The sequence below is a fragment of the Leucoraja erinacea genome, chromosome 2 (assembly GCF_028641065.1).
Source record: "Leucoraja erinacea ecotype New England chromosome 2, Leri_hhj_1, whole genome shotgun sequence".
Classification (NCBI taxonomy): Eukaryota; Metazoa; Chordata; class Chondrichthyes; order Rajiformes; family Rajidae; genus Leucoraja; species Leucoraja erinaceus.
The window spans coordinates 97,817,096-97,842,776 of record NC_073378.1 but is presented as its reverse complement, the minus strand read 5'-3'; the positions used below and the strand labels follow the sequence as shown (position 1 = coordinate 97,842,776).

The 25,681-nt window shown below is 41.4% G+C and overlaps 1 protein-coding gene and 1 long non-coding RNA gene across 2 annotated transcripts in view; one reads left to right on the top strand and one right to left on the bottom strand.

Annotated features, from left to right (window-relative positions):
- Positions 1–3,586, bottom strand: part of meox2a (mesenchyme homeobox 2a) — a 45,955-nt gene extending 42,369 nt beyond the window's left edge. The window contains exon 1 of the mRNA XM_055661860.1: positions 2,403–3,586. Coding sequence (XP_055517835.1) covers positions 2,403–2,901 — 499 coding nt within the window. The 5' untranslated portion in view covers positions 2,902–3,586. The remainder of the gene's footprint in view (positions 1–2,402) is intronic.
- LOC129713020 (uncharacterized) lies at positions 1,397–25,487 on the top strand. The gene is made up of 3 exons (XR_008726171.1): positions 1,397–2,005; positions 4,615–4,813; positions 24,866–25,487. It is a non-coding gene; the product is annotated as an uncharacterized LOC129713020 (long non-coding RNA).
- The last annotated feature ends 194 nt before the right edge of the window (positions 25,488–25,681 follow it).

Below are 25,681 nucleotides of genomic sequence, written 5' to 3'. Positions count from 1 at the left end.
CACAGTGGTAGATGCTGAAATCTTCCCTTTCTAACAATATCAAAAAAAATATGAATTATTCAATTCATCTGAACTACTGATTATGTCAAATAATCTATAAAGTACTGATTATGTTCAAATGCAAATTTAATATATGTTTATAACAGTATTAGTAACATTAATTTAATATTATATTCGCCAAAATTATCATGTTACTTTTTCGAAGCATACATTTCTATGTAATACATTTTCGAAATGAACTAAAGCATCCAGATATCAATCCTGTTTTATTCTCATCGCCAATTATTTAGAATGGTAGAATAGAGAAAGATATGACATAGAAATGAACCCCTTCGGCCCACCTCGTCCATGCCTAACGCGATCCTATCTAAATTCATCCAATACTTTTTAAATCTCTCTGGCCAATAAGGAAAAAACCATGGAATCATATTTTCCAAAGTTAATGGAGATAAAAGGTTCTGGCTAAAAGGGATATGGATATTTTAATTGAAAATGTACACATTCAATGTTATGTGTTCTTACATTGATAGAAAATAGTACAAGTGAAATGTTTAAGAAGGAACTGCAGATGCTGGAAAATCGAAGGTAGACAAAAGTGCTGGAGAAACTCAGCGGGTGCAGCAGCATCTATGGAGCGAAGGAAATAGGCAACGTTTCGGGCCGAAACCCTTCTTCAGACTGATCGTAGATAATTTTCGATGGCGAATTTGCAAATGCAACTTGAACATGATTTTCTTAAATGATTTGCCTTTTGCATTTAATGACTTGCACTACATTAAGTTAGTCTTCGGAAGTTCGCAAATCATTCACATCTCCTCAGTCTGTTAAGTATCGAGCGGACTCCGGGAAAACGATCTTCAAAAGAATGTAGCAATTACTAAACCTAATGCAGCCTCTTAAGTTAAGAGTTCTCTGTGTATCTCATTGAAAACACGCTTCTTTGTTTACATCCCGAAAATAGTACAAATAATCCGAGGGGCGAAATGGAGCCGACGGCAGGTGTAAAAACACCCCATGGTGTCTATTCCTTTACAATTTAAACGTTCAGTTTTTGTAGTGAAACTGGAAAGGACTTTTATATTTCCTGCCTATGCTCTGTTTCTGTAAGGTTTGGTGATGATTGTGTGATTCAGAGGAAATGCAGCCCATTGACGGACGATGGATTTATTGTTACTAAATAAATCTCAGTAAATGTTGGCAAAACCCTGAAGAGGAAATGTTGCGCTTCGCATGTCCAGTCTCTTTTTTATCTAACACTTATAATTTAACTAAAAATGCGTTTTAAAAAAAGTTTATTGTTCAGTAAAGGCTACATAAAATAGAGTGATCCGTTCCACTGGAAACTTTAAAACAGTTTTGTTTTAATTTATTTGCTAACAGTAAAATACATGCCCTTATGTGTACAAATGTCCACTCACGGAGTCCCTCGGTTTTGTTATTTAATGCTTGATTGGGGTTCGCACGAAGTGGCCTGTTTGCCGATAATTATGAGTGACTATTATCTATTAAACTTCTTCACTACATTTGGTCTCATCACTTGGGACTGTTGAAGATGATGAAACCCAGAAGAGCGGCGCGCGATAACACCCGGAAGCAAAATTGCACTTGCATGGAGATTATCAAACAAAACCAGGGATTACATTATAGCGGGAAGTTTAAGAAATTACATGTAATATTGACCAAAGAAAAATCGCCTGAGTCCATTGCTAATCAGTATTAACTGCGTTAGATGGAAACAAAATTAGCTGAAATAAAAACTATCACAAACATCAAAGCCCGAGTTCAGCAAACATGCAGATCGTATTACATTCAAATCTGTTCCGTTTTAAATGTGACGATAACAGTATTTCGAGTTGTAACTTCACTTGCTTCGGTAAAATAACACGCCGGATTAAACACGGGGTGCTTTTAACGCGCCCTTCGCAGTTTGTTTCGGTCGGTCCCTGAGATCACAAGAACCTCGCTCGCTAAAACGGTCTCTACGCCGCTGTACATGTAATTTGAGGTCAGTGCAATCTTTAACGCTGTGTTTTTGTCGGTCAAACTAATTGTGTTAATCTGCATTTAATCGCTGCTGCAATGTAACAGACCTCTTCTGCAACCAGACAACCTGGTAGCACTCACATTTTACACGTTAGCCCAAGACTAACCTGCGAGAAAATAAACTATCAAATTTGGGCTTTGGATAAGAGTCATAAATTGGTGAGGCGCACCGGATGAACCAATATTTGCACACTCTCATCACACAAAAAAAGATAAACTGCCTTTAGGCACCCAATGTGCGTTTTGAATCTGTGGATTTAAGTCCATATAATGGCAGATAGCTGGGCTGCACTGTGCGTTGACAGTTGCCGGTTCGACCTGTTGCCTGTCCCCTGCCCTGAGTTGCTGTTCCCATTTACCTGAGCCATCATTTTTCCTCTTGGAGTTCCTTTTCTCCGACTCGACGGGAGTGACCGGCGGCCTCCCGTAATCACCAGGAACACAGGATGCCACGTTAGGATTGTTGGAAGTCAAGTTCGGGTTGCTGTCCACCAGGTTTGAAGGATTCGACCCGAGTTCAGGGGGGGCCGACTCGGGCTGGACACAGAGAGCGTGCCTGGCGAGCGGAGGGGGCGAGGAGATCTGAGGGATGTGCCAGGTAGTTTGGGCAGCTGGATGTTGTTGCTGCTGCTGCTGTTGGTGACCCCGGTGATGATGATGTAGGTGATGATGATGACGCTGAGCTGTAAACATGTTTTCTTCATTAGGAAATCCAGCTATGATACAAGAAGAAGACAGGTCTGGAAAAGCCACATGGTCTGATCTTCCGTTCAGAGCTAGTGGAGACTGAGAGAAGTGGTGCAGACTCTGGGCTGGGGCATGCGAGCTGCGCAGGCAGCTAAATATTGTATGATCCATGGTAGCGGGGTTTCAAGTTCCAAAAGGCTGGAATTATATCCAAAGCACCTTCGATTTCAAAGTAAACAGTTTCCAAAAATGCAAGGGTCTTTAAAAGCGATCTGGATCAATCGCTGCTTAACAGCCGGGACTCTCAGAGTAAACACACACACACACACACACACACCAGCTAACCCTGAATCTCAGATGACAAGTGAAGCCAATCGCACGTTGTCCCAGGAGCTGGTTTAAGGGGGAAATCGTGGAAGATATATAAATAGTTGGTAACGTGAGAGGGGGGCTGGATCTTAGGCAAGGTCCCAACCACATGTGAAGCTACCTCCAAAAAAAAAATCGGCCCTATAAATCATGGCAATTAACGACCGGAAATTCGCAGGCGTAGAGAAAGAGAAACAACTTCTCTCAAAGTTAAGGGAGCCTTCTTTTTTGCATTGCGCGAGATTTGTTTTGATTTGCTGCCGGCGAATGTAAAACTTGTCGCGCTTGTAATTAACGGGTGAGGTGGAAGACGAGGCGAGCTGCGCTTTTTCCAAAAAAAAAATTCTTGGCACCTTCAGATGTCCAGAACGTTTGTACCTCGGGGAACGGAGCGGAGGGGGTTCGGAGAAACCTGTGGTTGTCAATCAGGGTCGCAAGAACTAGCGTGAGCTTTAAGTCTGACTGGAGCTTTAAAACCAAGAGGCTTGAGTAGAGTGGCAAGGAATGAGTGAACGGTGTGTGCGGGAGGGGAGGGGAGGGGGCGGCTACAATTAACCCCCATAAAGAAAACAGGAACATCATAAAAACCGGACCCATGAAACTATAATTTTTCAAATTTTATATTGTGCATTTCAGAAAAACGGATTTCCCTGTCCAACCAACCTTCCTTGCGCGGCGGCTCAGTCTTGATTTTATTTTGTCATTCGGATGGTTTTCACTGGGATTTTTTTTAAATGAAAACTTTTCTGTTTAATTATTTATTTAAATGATTTTTGAATGTTCATATTGTTTTCGTTGAACCTAATCTTCACCCTAATACTTGTGCGATAGTTCCTGAAATCTGGTCTAAGTTAAAAAACATCAAGAGGTTCTACCCAATAAACCACAATTTAATTGAAAAAAATATATTTTAACGCAATACTTAATAATAAATACATCGTGGGATCTACATTTCCGGTCAAAAAACGTAAATATCGTTTATTGGCAGAGTTACTATTAAACAAAACTTAGCGACTGATGTATTGAAATCATTGCAAAAAATATATATATAACTGGTAAGAATCACAAAAGAACAGAATATACCAGGTAGGTTAAATAAAAAATGAAAATAGTATTTATGTCCTCAACCTAACAGGGAATTCTGGTGAAATAATTTAACTTCACATTGGAATCGTAATCCTTTTTTCAGATGCCTTTCTTCATTGTATATCAAAGTTTTAAACGTGCGTCGAAATTCTCGCTCATCGATATATCTGCTTCCGAAAGCGAAAATGTCACTGATGGGAAATCTGCAACCATAATTTTCTGGATTCTCTAAACTACTTAAAGCACACATTTAACGTATCTGGATCTGCGACATATTTCAAAATGGAATGATAAAATCGGAATGAGATCCGATTAAACCTCGCCAGCATATAACGCCGTTAACAAGAGGTTCGGTTTTGCGTTGTTTGTACAGATGTGGGATGTTTGATATTGGGCTATCAAGGTGTTCCCTTTTCTCTTTCTGCAAAGATGTGACAGATTCTGAATGGCTTCTACTGCTTCGCTGAATCACCACAGATTCCCCACCTCAGTGTTTGGGCTGTGAAGCGCCGGTGCGTTTTGTTTTTGTCGCCGTTCCCTTCACAAATTCCCTCCGTGTTTCGGTCACATCGGTGCCAGGAGTTTAACTCACCCAGAGTACAGGAAAGAGCTGACGGCGGAGCCTCAGGTAATGCCTTTATTCTACAGTTGAAGTGAACTGTTTCAAGTTAAGTTGGGCGGAATAATAATTGAGGCAGTGTTCGATGATAATTATCCCGATAGAATCAATTATCTCCCGTGAAATCGGCATCACGCACGTTTCATCTCCTTGCAGGTAGCAGCATGTACATTTCAGAACAAGATGGCTCGGTGGCTTTTCTTTTACTCCAGCCTCGTCGAAGTTTGGAACCGGCAAAGTTCTTATAATGCCCACATTACTACTAATCCTCTTGTCCGGCTAAATTTAATGTCATAATTTCAGTGAATGTTAAACAGCCACAAACCACCCCCAACAACAGCACAATCCCCAGTCTGAAGAAGGGTTTCGGCCCGAAACGTTGCCTATTTCCTTCGCTCCATAGATGCTGCTGCACCCGCTGAGTTTCTCCAGCTTTTCTGTGTGACCTTCGATTCTCCAGCATCTGCAGTTCCCTCTTTAACAACAGCACAATGCCCATGGCTGAATTACTCAAACAGACCTCAGGTGTTTCCGTCTCTTGAATGATTCCATTTCACTCTTTGTTTCAAACGCCAAGTAGTAATTTGTTAATCATACCGAACGATGCGTTAACTTTGAGCAGTCGGTCCCTGAGTCACCAGCAGTAGGGTCCTTAGAGCAGATGCTATTTAGCCAGCCTTTGACGGAGGATTTTATTCGCGACGTTGGAAGTTGAATGGGAAACATTTGTGTTTTGCCACGGTATTGTTGCGGTGATTTTCCTGACCGCGAACGTATTTACGGAGAAGGAAGCGAATCTTTTCTTTTGCTGCGGGAATCTCACGGTCGCGAAATCAACTATTTCAGTTATAGCTACTTTAAAAAAAAGAGAGAAATTGAGCTGAAAGTCGAAAGAATAAGACGGGCTCTAAACGCGGTACCTTTAGCTTGCTCTTCCCAGCAAGCATTTCCTTTTGGAGTTTACCCGGTTCGCCAAAGCTCCCTGTCAGGAATGATCCCCTGATGCTGGAGACACCTGTGGGAATCTCACCTTGGCCTCTGGAAAAGAGCGGCCAACAACCAACAATCCAGATTTGCAAGGGCAGGTCACTTCCCTTGTTTATGTGCCTTTCACATTACTGCTTCAGAGGTTTGATGCGTTATGTGGGGGGTGGGGGTGAATGCATGCATTCTTGTTTGAATAAGTGTAGGAAGGAACTGCAGATGCTGGTTTACACCGAAGACAGGCACAAAAAGCTGGAGAAGCTCAGCAGTTCAGGCAGCATCGCTGAAAAAGGAGTCTCGACCGGAATCGTTGCCTATTCCTTTTCTCCGGAGATGCCGCCTGACCATCTGAGTTACTCCAGCTATTTGTGTCCATCTCTTGTTTGGATAAGTGTTTAAGAAGGAACTGCAGATGCTGGAAAATCGAACTGGGTCTGAAGAAGGGTTTCGGCCCGAAACGTTGCCTATTTCCTTCGCTCCATAGATGCTGCCGCACCCGCTGAGTTTCTCCAGCATTTTTGTGTACCTTCTTGTTTGAATAAGATTATTTGAAAAAGAAATGATCCAAATCAACTCTTAAAATTATATCGCCTTTATGTGAAAAATAAACCAATTGCAAAACTTTGCCAACATGAAGGGGAATATATTTTGGGGTCGTTCGCTACCATCCGCAGTCACGGATAAAACAGTGCAGGATATGTTAACCTGGCCAATGATACAGGTGTGAGGCGAGATCCCCGAAATACAGTCTGCCGAGCGATGAATAACCGGGTGAGAAATGTACTAACCGTCAGCCTATATATTGAAAAATCTCCAAACTCGGGTTCAGTGAGTTTAAAAAAGCACATTAGACAAGAAACTTTTACACATAGCGAAGCTTCGCGTATGGCAGCGCACACACCTGGTGAAAATGTCCCAAAGGGCGGAAACAGGCCCTTCGGCCCACTGAGCCAGCCGCCAAACACTCATTTACCTCAATCTCATTTCTGCCCGCATTCACATCAATTTCCCCATCTGAGCCCCATTCGACCACTCACCGACACACCGGGGGAAGGTGGCAGTCTATCGGGGAGATAAATGGAGCACTTAGGGGGGAAGCTCCATAAAACAGTACCGGAGGTTAGAATCGAACCCGGGTCCCTGGAGCAGTGACACACGATGCTCGAGTGAACGTTCAATTAAATGAATGGGGACAGAAAATAATCAGAATCAAAGGGTGTAGATTTAACATGAGCAGCAGGTGGAATAGAGGGCATCTGATGATTTTTTCTCAACCCAGTCAGTGCTGTAGTCCTAATCTGAAAACGCGACGGCGGCAGGTCTGAAACACCTTATCATCCATTCGTATCACAGGTATCATATATTCTGTTGAATGAGGCCAGCATTTGCCATGAAGGTAAATACAAGGCTGTGAAGTAAATGTCTTGTTCTGTTCAGCCCTCACATTATTTGCCTTATGTGTTCACAAGGGATATTTGTAATAACCATTTAGGTAACATGAGGTTAACAGTGAACCTGTGGTGCAATGCATTAGACCACTATGGAATGTCACAGCGTTTAAAAAAAACAATGTCATACTTGATATTCTCCATACAGTGAATGCTATCAGAGTAAGGTGTAAGTCAAACTCTTGTTCACACAAACATACTGTTAATCTACCCACCCTCTGAATGGATTCAGATCTCTGGACCTTTCCCTCCTTTCGGGAGCATCTGTGCCCTTTGTGGCCATTGCAGATATCAAATTGGTCTTCTCAAGGGCGAACATGTGGATGGAGCTTCCATGGGGTGTCCACAGAACCTGCATGGACCAGCTAGCAGGAGTATTTGTGGGCATCTTTTAATTCTCATTACTCTATTCTGAGCTTCCTACCTGCTTTAAGAAGATCACTTTCAACCTGGTGCCAAAGAAAAACAAGGTGACATGCCATAATGACATCCATCTTCATAAGTGCTTCGTGAGGCCATTCATGGTACATAACAACGCAAGTCTCCCAGTAAGTCTTAATGCATTGAAATTTATCATCGGCCTCAACAGCCATCTCCCTGGATATACACTCATCCCTAGAACACCAGGGTGACAAGGACATCTACAATAGACTCATATTTCGATTATACCTCTGCCTTCACCATAATTCCAACCAAACATATCTCCAAACTCCTGGACCTAGGACTCAGCAACCCACTCTGCAACTGGGACCTTAACTTACTGACCCATAGACTGCAAACGGTGAGGATAGGCAACAGAACATTAATTATGATCATTCTCAACACTGGTGCCCACAAGGCTGCATTCTCGTGTCATTACCATACTGCCAATACATTGATGGTTGTGTAACCAAATTATGCGCTAACATGTTTGCCGATGGCACCACCATGGCTGGGCAGATCTTCAACAATGAAGAGATGGAGTACAGGAAGGAGATAGAGAGCTGAGAAAAATGGTGTCAAGACAGCAACCTATCCTTCAATTTGAGAAAAATGAAGAAGCTGGTCAAAACTTCAGGAAGTTGGGTGAAGTACATGCCCCAGTGTGCATACATTGAGGTGGTGTGAAGATGGTTGTGAGCTGCCTGGAATGAAGGGTTTGGGAGAGATTGGATAGACTTGTATTGTTTTCTCTGGAATGTCAAAGGTTGAGGAGTGACTTGATAGAAGTGTATACAATTATAAGAAGCATAGTTATGGTAGACAGTCAGAATCTTTTTCTCAGGGTAGAAATGTCCAACAGCAGAGGGCATATCTATATGGTGAGAGGGGAAATGTTTACTGGAGATGTGCTGTGCACGTTTCTTTACACGGAGGGTGGTGGGGGCCTGGAATGCAGTTATTGAGGAGGTTGTGGAGGCATATGCCATAGTAACATTTAAGTGGCTTTTTGATAGGCACATAGACGTGCAGGGAATAGAGGGATATGGATCATGTGCAAGCCAATGAGATCAGTTTAGCTTTGCATAATGTTTGGCACATACATTGCGAGCCAAAGGGCCCGTTCCTGTGCTGTACTGTTCTACGTTCTATAAGGTACTTCACCGACCACAAATATCATCAACAATATCTCCTGGTCTAATCACATTGATTCTGCAGCTAAGACAGTCTACTTTTTTATAGATAGATTAATCGGCCTCTTTAAGTTTCCACATATGTGGGGAGTGGAAAAGTGGGATAACATAGAACTAGTGAACAGGTGATTGATGGTCTCTGTGGACTCAGTGGGCCAAAGGGCCTGATTTCTTGCTGTACCGCTAAACTAAACTAAACTAATTCTTCAGAATATGAAGGAAATTTGGCATTCGTCCAATGACTCGGACTAATTTCTACAGATGCACCATAAACATGATACTATCCAGATGTATCACAGCTTGGTTTGCCAACTGCCATGCCCAAAACTGCAAGAAATTGCGAGGTTTTGTGGATGCAGCCCAGTCCATTACACAAACTATCCTCCCCACCACCCCCCACCACCCCCACCCCCTTTCCCGTCGACTTCCATCGACTCCATTTGCACCATGCTGCTTTGGGAATACAGCCAACATAAGCCACTCACACCCCAGTCATTCTCTCTTCTCACCTCTTCCTTCAGGCAGAAGATATGAAAGCTTGAAAGCATATATAAAATCAGCTTCTTCCCCACTATTATTCGACTCTTGAACAGACCTCTCATGAGCAAAAGATGTATCCCCAATCACACATCTACCATGTAGCAGCCTTACTTGTATTTATCTGATATTTCTCTACAGCTGTAACACAATATTCTGCATTCTGTTTTATTTCTCTTATTTATTCGAGTACTTCCCGTTGTACTCATGTATGGTATGAATAAACTCATGTATGGTATGATTGCCTGGATAACAAGCAAAACAGAGGTTTTCACTGTATCATTGTATACATGACAATAATAAACAATACCCAAACTAATATCTAAATAACTTACCAACTGGCAGAGAAGCAGATAAAAATGGAACAGTAAACCAAGTCAACAAAAGGCTGTTATACCTGCATAGTTCATTTGTTGACACGAGAGAATGTAGATCCTGGGATCTTGAGCGAAATAAAAAAACTGCTGGAGGAGCTCGGCAGGTCAGGCAGCATATGTGAGGGGAATTGGACAGATAATGTTTCAGCTCGTGACCTTTTTTCATTAACAATTTACTTGTTTTTGAAGAACATGGCTGATGTTTATCAACCTTTATTTGAATTAATTAATTTAAATATTTGTTAATGAGAATCTCAATTTTCTAAGTCATTTTACCCTTGAATTTCATTTACACCTTGGTGCTGTATCATCATCTATTGGACAGATGGCCAGATTCAGTGTAGATGCTGGATCCACAATCTCGACACAAAAAAGGCCAAGTAAACATAACCGCAACACAGGAGCACGTTAACCTCTTGCCTTAAAATATTGTTTTTGCTTATAATGATGTCACAGGATAGAGATACATTGGCCAAATTGTTTTTTTATGTAAGTTTTTTTCCTTTGTCAATGTAAATCACAAAATGTTTAAAGTATTTATGCACTTTTAAAATATGCATGCACCTAATAAATATGACAGATTTATTACAGACATTTTCTATCAGATACAGATAGAAACATAGAAACATAGAAAATAAGTGCAGGAGTAGGCCATTCGGCCCTTCGAGCCTGCATCGCCATTCAATATGATCATGGCTGATCATCAACTCAGTATCCTCTACCTGCCTTCTCTCCAGACCCACTGATCCCTTTAGCCACAAGGGCCACATCTAACTCCCTCTTAAATATAGCCAGTGAACTGGCCTCAACTACCTTCTGTGGCAGAGAATTCCAGAGATTCACCACTCTCTGTGTGAAAAATGTTTTCCTCATCTCTGTCCTAAAGGGTTTCACCTCTATCCTTAAACTATGACCTCTTGTCCTGGACTTCCCTAACATCGGGAACAAACTTCCTGCATCTAGCCTGTCCAACCCCTTAAGAATGTTGTAAGTTTCTATAAGATCCCCCCTCAATCTTCTAAATTCTAGCGAGTACAAGCCAAGTCTATCCAGTCTTTCTTCATATGAAAGTCCTGACATCCCAGGAATCAGTCTGGTGAACCTTCTCTGTGCTCCCTGCAAGAATGTCTTTTCTCAGATTTGGAGACCAAAACTGTACGCAATACTCCAGGTGTGGTCTCACCAAGACCCTGTACAACTGCAGTAGAACCTCCCTGCTCCTATACTCAAATCCTATTGCTATGAATGCTAACATACCATTCGCTTTCTTCACTGCCTGCTGCATCTGCATGCCTACTTTCAATGATTGGTGTACCATGACACCCAGGTCTTGTTGCATCTCCCCTTTTCCTAACGGCCACCATTTAGATAATAGTCTACTTTCCTGTTTTTGCCACCATCATGATAAATGTTCATATTTGGTAACCATACTTAAAATTTCAAGCGTTATTTTATTTCTTTTTTATCGTGTAATAAAAATTAAGTTGCTTGATTTGAGTATAATACATCTTGATGTTTGTACAGATTTTCTGCAAGGCTGGCCATTTATGCATTTTACCACAGGTTTGAGTATAGAAAAAAGATGCATCACAAACACGCTTCAGATATTAGGGGAACTAATTGATTGAAAGATATAGCATGGAAGCAGGCCCTTCAGCTTACTGGGTCCACATCAACCTTAATCACCCATTCACACTAGTTCCATGTTATCCAACTTTTGCATCCATTCTCTGCATGCTTGAGGTAATTTCACAGAAGCCAATTAACTGACAAACCGGAATGTCTTTGGGATATGTGAGGAAACCAAAGCACCTGGAGGAAATGCACGTAGTTACAAGGATAAAGGGTAAAACCCACACAGACAGCACCTGAGGTCACGATGGAGTCCTGGTCTCCAGTACTGTATAGTTCACCAAAATGGATGGGAGGATAATGACATATAATAGTAAGATTAAACGAGAACTTACCAGTTTGAAGTTTGATCTGTATTTTATGAGGAGTTACGATGAGGGATTACGTGAAGAGCCCGCTCAGCACGCATGCGCGGCATACTTCAAAGCAGCGGTGTGGAATCACAGATAGACACAGTTATTGAAGTAAACATAGTAAAGAAAAGGAGACATCAGTTTATCAGTTTGACCCATATTAATGAGGGTGGGAGCGGAGGGCACGTAATCCCTCATCGTAACTCCTCATAAAATACAGACCAAACTTCAAACTGGTAAGTTCTCGTTTAATCTTACTATTTTACTTCGGAGTCACGTGAGTGACTACGTGAAGACTTCAAAGCTCTGTAATTTCAAACCGTTTAACAGTTATTACTTCATTCACTGCCGAAGTCCTTGAGGGAGAAAGTGTGTTATCGTAATCAACCAATGAATCTGTTTGTAGAAAAACACAATGGTATTTTTTAACAATAACAACAAAGAAATTAAGTTGCTCCCCTGGGCTTAAATTAAATATTTGCAGTCTGTAAAAAAAATTTTTTGCAAATAAAGCAGGTTTTGCCAACGGCTTATTATAAAATTTCTGAACGGTCTTTCCCCCCGACCATCCTGCTGTAGCCAGGATGTGGTCTATAGGCACGTCCATTCTTTTAGCCGTCGACGTGGATGCTGCCCTGGTGGAGTGAGATTTGTACATGTTAGTGTTTATCCCAGCAGGTTTTAGCACCTGCTTGAGCCATCTCAAAATGGTTTGGCACGTCACCCGACCATAAGGTTTTTTATGACTGACCCACAAGGCTTTTCATCTCCCTCGAATATTTTTGGTTGTGTCTATGTAGGATAGTAGGTGGGTCATGGCACATAAGCGTGGTTCTGGCGGGTAAGCCCGGAATTCCACGACTGGATTAGGTGTTCCTGGTCTGCTCTGTTTGATCATTCCCTGGATAACGACAGAGATCTGGTCTGGAGCTGTGAGCATGCTGTCCAGTCGCAATAGGTGTAGTGACTGGACCCTCTGTGCAGATACAAGTGCCATCAACATGAGTGTTTTGAGCATAGATTGTTCCAGGTTGAGGGATCTGGCTGGTGGCCATCCCCTGAGGTATGTCAGGACCACACTGACATCCCATGTATGGGTGTACCTTGGTCTAGGGGGTTAGAGTTGTAAATACCCTTCATTAGTTTGACCACCAGCGGGTGGGACCCCATGGCCTGTTGTCCTGGAGCTGGTTTTAAATAGAGAGACAGGGCACTTCTAGCTGTATTGATGGCTCTCTAGCTGAGTCCTTCATCGTGGTGAAGGTTCACCAGGAATTCCAGTACGTTGGTAACTGTAGCGGTTGAGTAGGTGGTCCCTGTATCCAAGCAGTACTTCTCCCATTTTTTGATGCTGGACAAGTGCTGTTTTTCAGTGGATGTTCGGAGGAATGCTGACATGGCGTCGATGGTTTGTTCTGATAATCCCAGTCCCAGAAGTGGTTTGTGCAGAATCTGCAACCCAGGAGTTTGATTTTTTCATGGCACGGGTGGCTTGTGCCCGACACTGGGTGTTAATAACTCTGGGTCACTGGGGAATACCATCGGAGTTTCAACAACCATGTCATGGAGTATTGGGAACCATGGCTGTGTAGGCCAGTCGGGTACTATCAAAATACCTGAAGCAGAGTCCATTTGTATTGTGCGTAGTCCCTGACTGATGAGGCAGAAGGGAGGAAATGCATAGAAGAGGAATTTCCCCAATCCAGCGCAAACTCATCTACTGCTGCTGCCTCAGGGTCTGGTTCCCAAGCGACATACATAGGTACCTGGTGATTTAGCCTTGATGCAAATAAATTGATATCTGGCGTGCCATATTGCTTGATAACTTTTGCAAATGTTTTGGGGTTTAACATCCATTCGATGTTGTCATTAAATTTACGTGACCTGGTGTCTGCCACTGTATTTAGCTTACCTGGCAGGTAAGTTGCTGATAGCCAAATATGTCTTTCGACACACCATTGCCAAATTGTGTTAAACAACTTGTCGCATGATACCGATTTTATGCCACCCATATAGTTAATGTAGGCCACCACCGTAGTATTATCTATTTGTAACCGTACATGCAAGTGATGCATATTTGTGCATATGCTTTTAAACCATAAAAGTCACCCAACATCTCTAGATAATTAATGCCCAGTGTAAGTGGTAATGATGACTCTGGGTTAGTCCATCTACTACCTGTGCTGGATATAGAGTTAGTTGCTCCCCAGCCTTGAGCACTGGCATCTGTTTGGATAACTAACGTAGGGTTAGTGATGATAATAGAGCTAAAAACTATGCCAAATGTTTTTTGGCCACCACTGTAGTTCTGCTATTACTTCAGTGGGTAACTTCATGACACAATCATAATGACCTGTATGTCGTTTTGGTGCCTGTACCTTTGCTCTTTGTAAGTTTTGACAGTGCAAAGGTCCGAATTGTGTAGCCGGAAATGCTGCTACCATTTTCCCAATTACTCTGTTACTTGTCGAATAGTTGGTAGTTTGTTGACCATTAAATTGTTGCATGATTGTGCCAATTCAACTGTTTTGTCTCTTGGCAATGTTACAGTCACGTGGACTGAATTAATTGTGAAGCCCAAGTAGTCCATGATAGAGGATGGCTTCAACTTAGATTTATCTGGATGTAAGACAATCCCAGGGTTTTGAATAACTGTTTGGTAGCTGATACAGCTAACATAGTCAATTCCATGGTCTTGCCTACCATTTAAGATATCATCAAGATATGCCATGACAATATATTTTTGTCTTCTGAATATTGCCAGAGCTGGTTTTAGTATCTTGGTAAATAATCTTGGGCTGATGTGAATCCATTGGGTAACGCTTTAAACTGCCATAGCTGCCCCATCCAGGTAAATTTCAGGTATCTGCGATGATCCTTGTAAATGGTACTAAATAGTAAACATCTTTAAGATCAATGCTTGCCATGAAGTATCCTTTGGAAATTAGTTGTTTGGCAGTAACAACCATTTCCATTTTGAAATGTATATACTTAACAAACATATTTAGTGAAGTTAAGTCAATGATGATGCGACATACACCATCTTTTTTGGGTTTATATATTTTTGGGTGAATATATTTGATACGAATTCCAAGGGTTCATGTTTTCCCATGATACCCTTTGTAATTAGTCTCACCAGTTCAGCTTGTCCCTTTCGTTTCTTTAATGGAGAGGGGAAAATACCCTCTGGGATGAATGTTGAACTGGTGGCAATTTTTCTAGTATGAATTGTATTTGTGTCCACTAATGCCATTGAGTATATACTGATCACTCGTGATAGACTCCCGTGCTTCTTTAAACAGGTGTAATCTCCCCCCTGTTAGTATTATTCTCTATACGCTGGTAGGAACCAGACCCACCTACCTCCATGGTTATGGGTATTCTTCTGTTTCCTGCCGGTCCAACGAGTCTTGCACGTTGTCTGACGTGGTGGTGACATTGGGGGGTGGCACATTTTCCATGGGGTCCGCTCTGGGCCTTGGTCTAAAGAAGACTTCCGGGGATAGAATGCGGACCCCGAGCTTTCATCAGTCCCATATGGTAGACGTCGACTGATGGATGCGATGGGGTGCTGCTGCTTAGGAATTATTGTTTTTGGTTTTGCTCGTCCCAGGGCCTGCCCTCATGAGATCAAAAGTTTTTTAAGGCCTCTTCCATATCCTTCATATGCTTTGTGAGGTTTTTGCCAAAGAGCAGTGGGTCTGGCTCAATGGCTGGGGTATGCACAACCCCGCAAATTTAGGATTTTATGGCAGGTCTTATGATTTGTTTACGAAGGTTGTGGTCATCTCCGTATTTGTCCACGGAATGAGAAAACAATGTGATGGCTGACGTCAAGAGCCTGAGGATCTGCTGCAGATTTAGCTCCTGGTTCCGAATATTTGCCATAACTTGCCCCCACTTTTGGCTGTTTACAGCCGGCACTTTAAGGGACTCACAGTTCTCTGGAGCTGTATACGTTTCTAAGGCCTCATTGACCACCTCTCCTGTAGGGACCTGTTGGAGAGGTGGTTGATGCTGGCCGCTGGTTTGGCCTTTAACGGCCTCCTGCACGTGGGGTTGCCACGTAGCGGTCCACTACACCTAGCAGCTCTTCCTGTTCCTGCACCCCTTGCATACTCCCGAGATCTTCAGCCATCGTCCCCTCTTCTTGACCAGCCCAGTCCTGGTCACCAAAGCTACCCTCGGGTAAGGAGCAAGCAATGGGCAGTGCACAAGGCACTGTGGAGGGAGTGCCTGAACTCCCCTTGCGAGAGCGCCCCTCACGAAGCGCGTCTTGCTGGAGCTCCTGGAGCCCGCTCCATGCGGCTCGGGCGGCTGTCTCTCCCCCGGGCGGGGGGAAGAGACGTCCCCGTCCGACAAGTCGGAAGCCACCGGCCGGACGCCTCTTCCGTGGCTTTACTTTCAGCCCGCTGCTAGCGGACTGGGCTCGGCACAGTGTCGGGGAATAGCGGAGCGCCCGGTAAGCGATCCTACCGCCTTATTGCTGCCCCCCCCTCCCAGATGGAACGCTCCTCCGTGTAGTCGAGCGAGGGACAGGTTTGTCCAAGAGCCTTTCTTTTCTGGCTGAAAAACAGAAGGCTATCCTGTGAAAGAAAACCCGACCTCAGAGCTTACCTGACGGTCCGTTCTTTCACCCCGTAGCGGGAGCGCCTGACTCCCGATGCGGCCGCTGTTGCACTGCTGAATGTAAAGCCGCGCATGCGTGCTGAGCGGGCTCTTCACGTAATCACTCACGTGACTCCGAAGTAAAATTATTCAGTATCCTTGGATCTGATGTAAGCAATTTAATGCTGCCTGCTCATTCACATTATTGCTGCTTGCAGCCACTTTTAACAATGCTTTTCATTGTCTTCATGGCTCAGCATGGGCCCATGTTTGTGAGAGGCAAGTTTAAATTAAAGCAAGCATCCATAATATATTGCTAGACTGCATCGCTTAAAGGAGAAGCACATTTTAGCTGCACTGATCTGGGAGATATTTTAAAAAACGGCAAATCATGGAAGATAGCATATCAGTTTACCCGTTCTGTGACAGAGATTCAAATAATGAGAACTTGGCCTGCAATTATAGGGGAGCAGCAAATGTATATTGCAAAGGCATTGGGAAGCAAAACAGGAGTCAAAATGGACTGCATATGCTGAAATCTTGAGCCAAGCATAAAGCGCTGGAGGAGCTCAGTGGGTCAGCCAGCATCTGTGAATGGAAGTGGTCAGTTAATGTTTCTCTTCAGACTGATTAAGTAGAGGGATGATATCTGATAGAATAAGTTTGTGGACCCAGAAAAGGAAGAGCTGATACTCCAGAGAAAATATGTACAGCCTACTCAATCTCTCTCCTAACATATCACATCATCACAAATGGTATGCAGCACTTCATGTGCAGTTTCAGTAAAACAGTATATAATTGCAATAAGATTTATTTACTCTAACATTGCAGTCTTTTTGTACCTGCGTCTAATAAACCATTTGTTTCCACCATTCCTTGTTGTACCAGCATATGAATTTACTATGATTCATGCACAAGCATTCCCAACTTCTTGCAAATGTGACCTTTTTAAAAGATTCTATTTTTCTCTCATTTTCCAAACCAAATGGAAACTTCTCATTCCTCTATAGTGCCATAATCTCAACAACCAATTTAACTTGTTTAATGTCTTTGTATTTTCCTTTAGCTATATTTCTTTTCACTTTGTTTTGTACTGGCAGCTGACATAGACACATGGCGTTCAGTCCTGTCATATACTGTAGGTCATTAAATGGGTGTAAAAAGCTCAAGACCAAACGCTGTTCCTTGAGCAGCGGGATCCCACAAATTACAAACAGTCAACCAGGAAATAACTTCATTCATTCTCACTCTCTGTTATCCTTCCATTGTGTAATCTTCAATTAGCTTTACTATATTACTCTGCAACACCCGGACCCGCATTTTGTGTTAAAAGTTCTTGTGTGCCATCTTTTAAATGCCTCCTTCCATCTCTGTCATTGGTTGCATCCTTAAGAAACTCTAATTGGTTTGTAAAACATAATCCCCATTTCATCAATCTGTGGTGTCTTTCACAGGCAATGTAATAATCAAATGGATGGTTGATTACCATGTCCATAATAATACATCACAGTAATTTTCCAGCTAACAACTTCAGGTTAATGGCCTATAGTTTCTTCTTTATATTTTGCCCTCCAATCTCTAGTTCTAATCTTATAACAAAAGCAATATCATGGAATTATGGAAACTAACAGCATAGTCGGCATTTAGAATCTTTAAAAAATAAGCTGTGACTAAATTTATGTATTCACTTTATAACATTTTGTTGATCTTTCTCAAATTCTTGTCTATCAATTTGTAATTATTTGTACCCATCTTCCACCATCACATTAGACAGATGATTTAGAAATCTCTTGAGTATGAAATAATTCACTTTATCTTCCCTCCACTTCTTTTGCCAATGATTTTGAATCTGTCGATTGTCCAAAATGGCACATCATACAATTAGAATATCCCATTGAATGGCAAGATCACTCATACTGTCTGCAATGTGAGCATTTGGCAATACATCTGTTATAATGCTGATGGTGTAATGGAGGATCAAAGAGATGTCATGGCTGGCTAAAGAAAAGCATGAAACAATAACCTTGCAAAGATACTTCTCCGTTAGCTTGAATTCAAATTCAAAAACAAAATTACCTCCACCATTTGCTATTGTTTAAATTCTGAGTATTGTGATGCTCTTCAAAAAATACCCACATCCTTAGCCCAGCCGGGCAAGTGCAACAAAAATATTGATATTCACTTGACATATGCGGAAGTTGTCCAGATGTGCCCTCTCTACAAAAAGCAACAGTGGCCAATTAGTTCTTAACAACCTCCAATCAATCTTCAGAGAAGTGATATAAGATGACGTCAATTCTGCGAAAGCAGGATTTTTTTCTTTCAGCAGTTTTCTCCTCAAAGGTATTCAACTTGGATTCCTCCTGGGACCCGGAGCTCCATACTTCACTACAGCCTTGGCTGAAAACAAAGAAAAGTGCTGACTTCCTGAGGTGAGATGAGAGTACCCACACTAAGCATTAAACTGAATGTGGTATCCAGAAGGTCTAGTAAAAATGAAATCAATAGGAATAAGGAGGAAAAAAAAATCTCTGCACTCTTCCGGAGTCATAACTTTACATGAAGGAAGGTAGTTATGATTGTTGAAGGCCAGTCATCTCAGCTGCAGGACATTGGTGTGGGAATTCTTCATGGCAGTGTTTCAGATCCAATATTTTCAGCTGCCTCTTTAATAACCTTCAATCCACGATAGGCCAGAAGTGGGAATGTCCACTTCAGGTGCATAGTGTTACATTATGTTTGCAACTCCTCAGGTAGCAAAGTGGTCCAATCAAGTAAATAACGGGGCTTCAAAAGGCGCCCTGCATAGTTTGTGGCGAAAGACACACCACCTGATTCTCCAAAGCCTTTCTACAATTCGCAACGCTCATGTCAGATGCATCCACCAACGTATTGGGCGCCGCTCCAGGAGACAGAGCGCATGGACCAGATGCGGATTGCAGTGGCACAGAACGGTGGAGGACGTCTACAGCTTTGCTTGCTCAGGCCAACCTTGCAACGCCACCAGCACAACAGGCCTTTATGGCCAGCTGCACTTAAAGCTCTCAGTGAACAACTATTTTTGCATTTTGCACTTAGTTGTGGATTGTGCCTATGTATAGTGATACGGTACTACTGAACTGCATACAAAAAAGAATTCACCGTACCTCTGTACATATGATAATAAAGAATCCTTGAACCATTGGAATATCGTCCATGTGCTGGATGAAAGAAATTAGAGTGGCAGACCAAAGACTTGACATCACAAAGACAAAGGAATCTGCTTGATTGACTCAACTCAAGTCATTGTTTACCGTGATATGCATATGCACGATAATATGCAGAAACAATGAAAATCTTGCTTGCAGCAGCATCCCAGGCACATAGACTGAGATGACACAAAAAAACATTACTTACACATAAATTCTGCAAGACTAAAAAAAAAGAAAAAGGAATGTACAAAAACAAAACAAGGCATTCGCACAAAATTCAGTTAAAAAATAAAACTAGTTTATGGTAATGCAAGAGGTGTTATGTTGCCAAGCAAGGATTTGTTGACATTGAACATGAGATCGTTGTTGCGGTACCATCCAGCCAGGTCTTCAGTCTCTCTCTTGGTCATCACCATCTGTGATTCAGCCAACTCCATTGGTGTTGTCAGCGAATTTGTAGCTGACTTTGGAGCTGTGTTCAGCCACCAGAGGCACGCCAATACCCAATCCAAACTTTCACTTCCCACACAAAAAGTCTATTATTGCTCTTTCTTTTCCAAAATCATGTGGTAAATTGTCACATTTCTTCAACAGTACCTCTCAGATCCATGGTATCTACCATGTGGAAAGGCGAAGGTAGCAGGCACAGGGGCACCCCACCACATGGGAAAGCTTCCAAATCACACATGTCCCTTGTATGGAGACTCATCACTGTTCCTTCATCGGCACTGGATAAAAATCTTGGAATTCTTTCCCAACAGTTCATTATCTGGTTTAGGCTTATTATTGTCACTATAAAGACTGTAACAGATCATAAAGGTGCTCACCACCACGATTTTTTGTAATTAGGTTTGGGCAGTAAAATTGACCACAGCTATCTACACGCATGTTTTACCAAAAATTGATTGAATTGAATTGAATTGAATTGAATTGAATGCCTTTATTGTCATTCAGACCTTACGATCTGAACAAAATTTCATGCCTGCAGTCATACATACAATCATACAATAATAACAACAATAAACACAAATTAACACCAACACAGTGAGTCCTCCAAGCACCTCCTCACTGTGGTGGAGGCAAAAATCTTAGGGCTGCAGTCTCTTCCCTCCTCTTCTCCCTCTATAACAATTACAGCACGGAAACAGGCCATCTCGACCCTTCTAGTCCGTGCCGAACACGTATTCTCCCCTAGTCCCATATACCTGCGCTCAGACCATAACCCTCCATACCTTTCTCGTCCATATAACTATCCAATTTATTTTTAAATGATAAAAACGAACCTGCCTCCACCACCTTCACTGGAAGCTCATTCCACACAGCCACCACTCTCTGAGTAAAGAAGTTCCCCCTCATGTTACCCCTAAACTTCTGTCCCTTAATTCTCAAGTCTCTTGTTTGAATCTTCCCTACTCTCAGTGGGAAAAGCTTATCCACGTCAACTCTGTCTATCCCTCTCATCATTTTAAAGACCTCTATCAAGTCCCCCCTTAACCTTCTGCGCTCCAAAGAATAAAGCCCTAACTTGTTCAACCTTTCTCTGTAACTTAGTTGCTGAAACCCAGGCAACATTCTAGTAAATCTCCTCTGTACTCTCTCTATTTTGTTGACATCCTTCCTATAACTAGGCGACCAAAATTGTACACCATACTCCAAAATTGGCCTCACCAATGCCTTGTACAATTTTAACATTACATCCCAACTTCTATACTCAATGCTCTGATTTATAAAGGCCAGCACACCAAAAGCTTTCTTTACCACCCTATCTACATGAGATTCCACTTTCAGGGAACTGTGCACAGTTATTCCCAGATCCCTCTGTTCACCTGCATTCTTCAATTCCCTACCATTTACCATGTACGTCCTATTTTGATTTGTCCTGCCAAGATGTAGCACCTCACACTTATCAGCATTAAACTCCATCTGCCATCTTTCAGCCCACTCTTCCAACTAGCATAAATCTCTCTGTAGACTTTGAAAATCTACTTCATTTTCCACAACCCCACCTATCTTAGTATCAACTGCATACTTACTAATCCAATTTACCACACCATCATCCAGATCATTGATGTACATGACAAACAACAGTGGACCCAACACAGATCCCTGTGGCACCCCACTAGTCACTGGCCTCCAACCTGACAAACAACCATTCACCATTATTCTCTGGCATCTCCCATTCAGCCACTGTTGAATCCATCTTGCTACTCCTCATTAATCCCCAACCATTGAACCTTCTTAACCAACCGTCCGTGAGGAACCTTGTCAAAGACCTTACTGAAGTCCATATATACAACATCCACTGCTTTACCCTCATCAATTTCCCGAGTAACCTCTTCAAAAAATTCAAGAAGATTAGTCAAACATGACCTTCCAGGCACAAATCCATGTTGACTGTTCCTAATCAGACCCTGTTTATCCAGGTGCTTATATATATTATCTCTGCGCTGAGGCGATACCCCACCGGGCGATGGTACAAACAGTCCCGCGGCTCACCAAACCCCGCAACAGGCCGGCTCAAAAATAACATTTTTTGTAACATTTTTAAAGAAAAAACAACTTTGCATTCAATATTTTTTTTTTTAAATAGACTATTGGATATGTGAAAGCATTGTGTTCAAATATCCAGTGACTGTAATCAAACTAGTTACCAGAAATGCAATTATTTTTCAAAACAAAAATTGACCTTAGTCTTTCAAGGGTTAAGAGCATGGAAGTCATTTGAGTCACAGAGACAATAAATCTAAGATCTACTGAACCTAAAGAAACTCTTTAGGGAGGAAGAGAATCCTGTTTGGGAAACAGTATATTGTGTACATGACGGTTTGAAGGCCAAATACACTGCATAATATTTCAAAAATGCCGAGATGAAAGTTATTGAACTTCCATCTGTCAGAAGCAACACCAGATCCCAATAAACTTAATCTCCTGTATTTCAGCCAGTTTCTCATTTGCATGAGGAACATTGTATTAATAAATCTCTCAATAGAAAATGTGAATTTTAATATACTGTTAATAACACAATGGACAATAAATTTCTTCCTCTGAAAAGTGTTTTTCTGAAAAGGTCAGTTGATCAGATTTATTGCTTTTCTTACTGACATAATTTCCATGCTCTGAACCCTCGTATGACTAAGATGAAAGTAAAAATGTACATGAGATTTAATATTATGTATGTGCATAATTCTCAGATTTATGCATTTCACTACAGTGACCTGGATTAAGGAAGACCATTAAGTTGGAATCAGTTTAGTTAGAAATAATATGATACATATCTGTTGGTTTAATTATTCCATCGATAATCAACTAACCAACCAAAAGTCACGGGATTGCGCTGCTCTTTTGTCAACTGTTTGTGTAGATGGTATTTGGCATTGGTATCCATTGAATACTCAAGAATTCAGAAAGCCATATGGGTAAAGAATTCACAAAATTTGGACAGAATATAACCAAAGATGAAAATAAAGAAATCATAATAAAGAAATCAGAGTAATTTATCAGGGAAAATGAACAAATACTCAAAGGATAGTCACATAAAAACAAAGTACAAATTTACTGAATGCAGATGTGTACTGGTTGTTGATATAAAACAGAAGGAATTTATAGGGTAGGAAGTCTTCCAGAAATATTTTGTCACCTCTGTGATCATTAGCATACAACAATCATCGTCTCAGTAAGTAAAACTGCCGATAAAAGGTTTGATATTTTCAGCTGAACGACTTCTAAGCTACTGACTCCCTCAGGTCATTGAGGAGAAAAGTCTTTATGAAAATGCGCAAGGTAAATAAAGTGAACTGTATTAAATTAAAATTATAAAACCAGTAAATCACTTTCAAAATGAATCCTAATGCAAATTGTCTTCTAATATTTTCTTACTTTTCTCTTTAATTAAAGATAAATTGAAAAAAAAAATCTGAGTACTTGTCACAGGACTCATGTGCATGGTTCAAAGCTTCAATGATTCATAATAGTGTTATATTTCCAGATATTTTTCATTTGATGCAATGCCTACGCTTTTAATGGTGTTTACTGCAGTTGGTTTATGCATTTGCAAGGAATTTGTTGCTCTGGTAAAACCTGCCTCCTGTAGAAATCGTACAGTGCATCAAGTTTTAACAATTGAAGGATATTGAGCAAAAATGTTCACAAAGTGCTTTACAAATGAGTTAATGGAGGCAGAGTTGCAATTTAATATTTGAACATGTTTTTCCCGTATCATTGCCAACACAAACCCAAAGTCTACACACATATATGTGACAGATTATATTACCAGCTTTCCTATTGCTAATTTATATTGCAGCCAGAAATAGTGCCACAGAAATACTTTGAGATGCGTGGATGATTTCTTTTCCCATCTCAGCAGGAGTTTGGGGAGGAGGTTGGAAGGGAAGGACAGGATTTTATTCCAGGATCCTCGGCATTCCCCAGAGCTCCATTAAGGAAGGGGGAAGGGCTTCCTGCTGAGGCAGACATCTGCAGTACTCAGTAAGCAGCAGGAGAGTCATGCAACTCCTATCCACTGATGTTAAGTGTCGGATTTCGAAAGGATGCTCTCCTCAAATGATGTGACTTATTTGTACACATTATGATGAAGTTGAACAATGAGATGATTATTGTTACTATTTTGCTTCCACCATTTTATAACTTTTAGGCAATGCATTCCCTGAAAATACACTGTCCATTATGTATTAAAATACTTGTCTCAGTACAGTTCAGTCCAATGCATTTTTCATTCCATTATCTGCTGTAATGCATAACATCTTATTTGTATCATATGTGCAGAGATTATACATGATGTTAATCTCATCAGTTTGCATTAACTTTAAAAGGAACAGATAATGATCGTGGAGACATCAGTTTATTATACAAGAAATTCCTGGCAAATATTAATTTTGAAATGCGAGCCAAGGAAATGATACAGTGCAAAACGATATAAATGACAGATTATCCTAATATCCATTTTTTTTCCATTACAGAAGGACATGTAACTATGGAGTAATTTCTATTTTCTAATTTCTATTTCCTATTTTAGAGGAAATGCTCTATAATTAACACGTTGGGAGTTTCAAATTGACAACACATGAGAAATAAAACAAAATCATGAGGTAACAATGCCTACTTAAAAAGGCTACAAACCAGATCATTGCAACATCGCCGAAAAGCGAAAAGCTGCACTTTGGGACCGTTAAAATGGACGGAGACATACGCCTCTCATTTTCATGGTCAGAGTTGATCATGGGGATGAAATGAGTGTGCTGGCCATACCATGGACTTAGGGGTGTGCTCAAGTCAGAGTTTGCATTGTTTAATTTAAACAGGATCTCCCAATCTGAAGTCGCATGTGTTGTCCAGTGACAAAGCTACACAAGAGGCTGCAGAATTGGTAAATGTTTGCTGCTCAGGGTAGAAAGGGGATCGAGTGTGTTCTGATCCGTTCCGACGTCGGCGTTCCGATCATCCTGGTGAGAGGGCCTATACATTGGATTGTCCGTAGCGGTGACTGCAGAGGGTTCAAAGGCCCCGACCATGGGTGAACAAAGAGGAAGGTGACTGAACTTTATTGCCCATCCTCACAGTGGGAACGTTGATTCTGCTGTGTGGAGATGTTTATGTTAAACTCTATCGTGTATTGTGTTCTTTTTATTTGTATGGCTGTATGGTAACACAAATATCACTGTACCAATTGGTGCAGGTGACAATAAATGTGAACCTGGACTTGAATTCCACTAAGATCATTATGTGGCTCAAAGTAAACTTTTGATAACTCTTTAGTGAGTGACTTTGGTCTTAGGCCATGCTTAGATGCACTATATAAAACATATTATTACTGTCGGCAATGTAATTTTGAACCAGGTGTATGTTTTTATCTTTCTGTTTTATATAAATGTTGGGAACCAGCATGATGAAAGCATTTCTCCCGGTCAAATAATCAAGATTTGAGCCAAAACAGTAATTAACAAACCACACCTCAAGCCATTTTATTTTAAATTAAATATTTCTATTTGCATCACAAAAGCTTCAGTTGAACAAATAATCAAGCTCTCAGAACTGAATCATTTATTTTGAAGCCAGGCAAGGGATCCAAGTGGAATATGCTGACTGTTACTTTTTCCTTTCAGTTGTCGATGCAGAAG